The sequence below is a fragment of the Carlito syrichta genome, unplaced genomic scaffold (genome assembly GCF_000164805.1).
Source record: "Carlito syrichta isolate Samal-C Ts95f unplaced genomic scaffold, Tarsius_syrichta-2.0.1 Scaffold314220, whole genome shotgun sequence".
Taxonomy (NCBI): domain Eukaryota; kingdom Metazoa; phylum Chordata; class Mammalia; order Primates; family Tarsiidae; genus Carlito; species Carlito syrichta.
In genome coordinates, this window is record NW_007258316.1 from 364,817 (window position 1) to 367,698 (window position 2,882).

General features: G+C 46.7%; 1 protein-coding gene across 1 annotated transcript in view; it reads left to right on the forward strand.

Moving 5' to 3' along the window:
* Nucleotides 1-467: 467 nt before the first annotated feature.
* The window catches only part of TDGF1 (teratocarcinoma-derived growth factor 1), a 3,513-nt gene continuing 1,098 nt past the window's right edge, over nt 468-2,882 (forward strand). The window contains exons 1-5 of the mRNA XM_008071224.1: nt 468-621; nt 1,347-1,399; nt 1,485-1,619; nt 2,039-2,153; nt 2,248-2,357. Coding sequence (XP_008069415.1) covers nt 587-621; nt 1,347-1,399; nt 1,485-1,619; nt 2,039-2,153; nt 2,248-2,357 — 448 coding nt within the window. The 5' untranslated portion in view covers nt 468-586. The remainder of the gene's footprint in view (nt 622-1,346; nt 1,400-1,484; nt 1,620-2,038; nt 2,154-2,247; nt 2,358-2,882) is intronic.

Sequence of the window (2,882 nt, forward strand, 5' to 3'; positions counted from 1 at the left end):
CAATTTGCCCAGGCGGGTCTCGAACCCGCGGGCTCACCTCAGCCTCCCAAAGGCGCGGGATTACAGGCCGAGCCACCGAGCCCGGCTAACTTTATTTTTTTAGAAGAGTATATCTGATCATTTTAACTTGCAACTAATGATAGAGATATTAGGACTAGTTAACTGCGGTTTTACAAGACTCCTCCTCTTCCATTCTCTCGATTGTTTCGGCTGCCTGACCGCGGCTCGCCTCCCTTCCCGGCAGCGCCCGGCATTGTCATGCGCCTGGGCCTCCCCGCCCACCTGACGGGTCTCCCTGCCACCCCCAGGGCTTGTTGTTAAGGAAGGAGAATACCCGGGAAGGCTGAGTCCCTGGTTCAAGGTCAAAACGCCCATTAGGGTCGAGAGCCCCCCAGTTTCCCGGGACGTCTCGGTCCCTGCTTCTCCTAGCCTTCTGGGGAAAACATACTTTTTCTCATCTGGGATATTTTTCTTTTCAAATTGCCATTTTTCACTGTAGGAGATGAATGTTTTCCTTTGGATGTTTTGGCAGTAACTCTGACTTAAAACCATGCTGACATTTTTTTCTCCCTAATTGTTGAGAGCTATGGACTGCAGGAAGATGGCCCGCTTCTCATCCAGGTATGAGCAAATCTTGAAAGTAAACTTTTGATTTCTAGAGATTGCCGATTTAGGAAATAATGTTCGCCTGTCTTTGGATTTTTATCTTGCTCAAGCCTTAAAAGAGCTGCCAACAGCACTGCTGTTTTTTGTGAAAGATCTGGAAACATAGTTGCATCTAACTTTGCCATTGGTTTCAATTATATCAGTAGCTCTGCCTGTGAAATGGTATTTCCCTACTCTGTGTAAAAAAAGCTCAACATTAACAACCCATTTTGAAAATCTGCTTCTGAAAGGTTAAAGGTATAGATTCAATACTTGCAAAGCCACTAAGTGTAATAGCAAAAAAAAAAAAAGTAATCTTTTCAGGTTAAAACCGTTTTTAAACCTTTTGAATGACTGATTAGATGAAATAGTTAATTCTTATATGAAGACTGTAGGCAGAAAAAATATATAAAATAGAAGAGTCAAGATTTATCTACTTAAAATGATGTGCAGATGAGAATAGGGTCTAAGAAATAATAATGCGTATTGAGAAGAATTGCAGACTGGTGACTTTTCAGCATTTTCTTTGTGATGTGAATTAGTGCACCATTAATAAAAGGAAAATAAAAAGAAAGATGGTGCTGCATGCTTTCTTCTTAGTGGTCTGTGGTCTTGTCCTAGTGATGAGAGGCCCCAAGTGTTAACTTGCAGGGTTTTATTTTCTTTATTATGCTAACTCATGTCTGATTTCCTCTTCCTAGTGTGATTCTGGTCATGGTCATTTCCAAAGCGTTTGCACTGGGATTCGTTGCCGGTGAGAGACTTTTTGTTCTTTTGATTACTAACAATTTTTATGTGGCCTGAAATACAGACTCCATGAGTTGACTTTTGTCGTTAAGGGTTGGGCTACCATGAACTGGCACGTCCACCTCAGGGAGACCTGGCCCCCAGAGATGACCGCATTCGGCCCCAGGAGGAGCCTGCCATTCGTCCTCGTGCTTCCCAGTTGGTGCCATCCATGGGAATACAGGACAGTAAGACCTCTCTGCCTTAGATCATCTCTGTCCTGGTCTTCGTGTGTCTCCTGCGTATCTTTTAACACTCTTTCACCTGAGAGAGTGGGCACCTGGTCCTGGAATTGGGCAGGTGGTTGGACTGGTTTTAGCTTTGGAGTGAGACAGGCTTGTGTCTTCACCTCCCTGGAAGGTAGTTTTCTTCACTTGACCCCACTTCATGCTAGGAACCACCACTGGCCTGTGCATGAGAATGACTTCTTTGCTCCAAGGCACAGGGAACAAAAGGACACTCAAAAGCAGTCTTATACAGTGAGGTATACAGTTTTTAGACACATTGGGAAGATGAAGTCTTTGGGGTTGTATTAATCTTTGCTCACAGGAGTTGCCGTTGGGCTTTTCTGTCCCTCCATGCTCAGCTTCCTCTCCTCGCCTCTCAGGTAAGAAGCTGAACAGAACCTGCTGTCTGAATGGGGGAACCTGCATGCTGGGGTCCTTCTGTGCCTGCCCACCCCCCTTCTATGGACGGAACTGTGAGCATGACAGGCGCAGAGAGTAAGCTATTCAGAGGGGGAGGGGTTTGGAAAGGAGAGGGAGAGAGAAGCGGAAATTTAAAATTCATGGGTGTCACCTTATTTTTCATTCTCAGGAGCTGCGGATCCGTGCCCCATGACACTTGGTTGCCCAGGAAGTGTGCCATGTGTAAGTGCTGGCATGGCCAACTCCGCTGCTTTCCTCAGGCATTTCTGCCTGGCTGTGGTAAGTGAAGGGTCTCCTCTTTCTTTTACCTTTTCAGGTTACTTAGTTGTCTTTGGGGGTGGTACCTAGTTAACAGGGTCTCTCCTTGTTCCCTGTGGTACGCTAAAGCCTGGGAGCCAAAGTTGTGCTTGTGAAATCATCCAGGACTTCTTGATATTTACTCCCTCTGAAAAAAATCTGGCTAGTCTTGCTGCCTTTCTTTTTTTTTTTTGAGTTGGAGTCTCACCCTGTCACCCAGGCTGGAGTGTAGTGGCATGCTCACAGCCACACAGCCTCGACCTGCTGGGCTCAGGCGATCCTTCCACCTCAGCCTTCCAAGCAGCTGGAACCATAGGCATGCACCACCACACTCTGCTAATTTTTGGATTTATTGTAGAGACGAGGTCTCACTAAGTTACCTAGACTGGTCTCGAACCCCTGGGCTCAGGCAATCCTCTCGCCTTGACCTCCCAAAATGCTGGGATTAAGCCGGGCTCGGTGGCTCAACCTGTAATCCCGCGCTTTGGGAGGCCGAGGTGAGTGGAT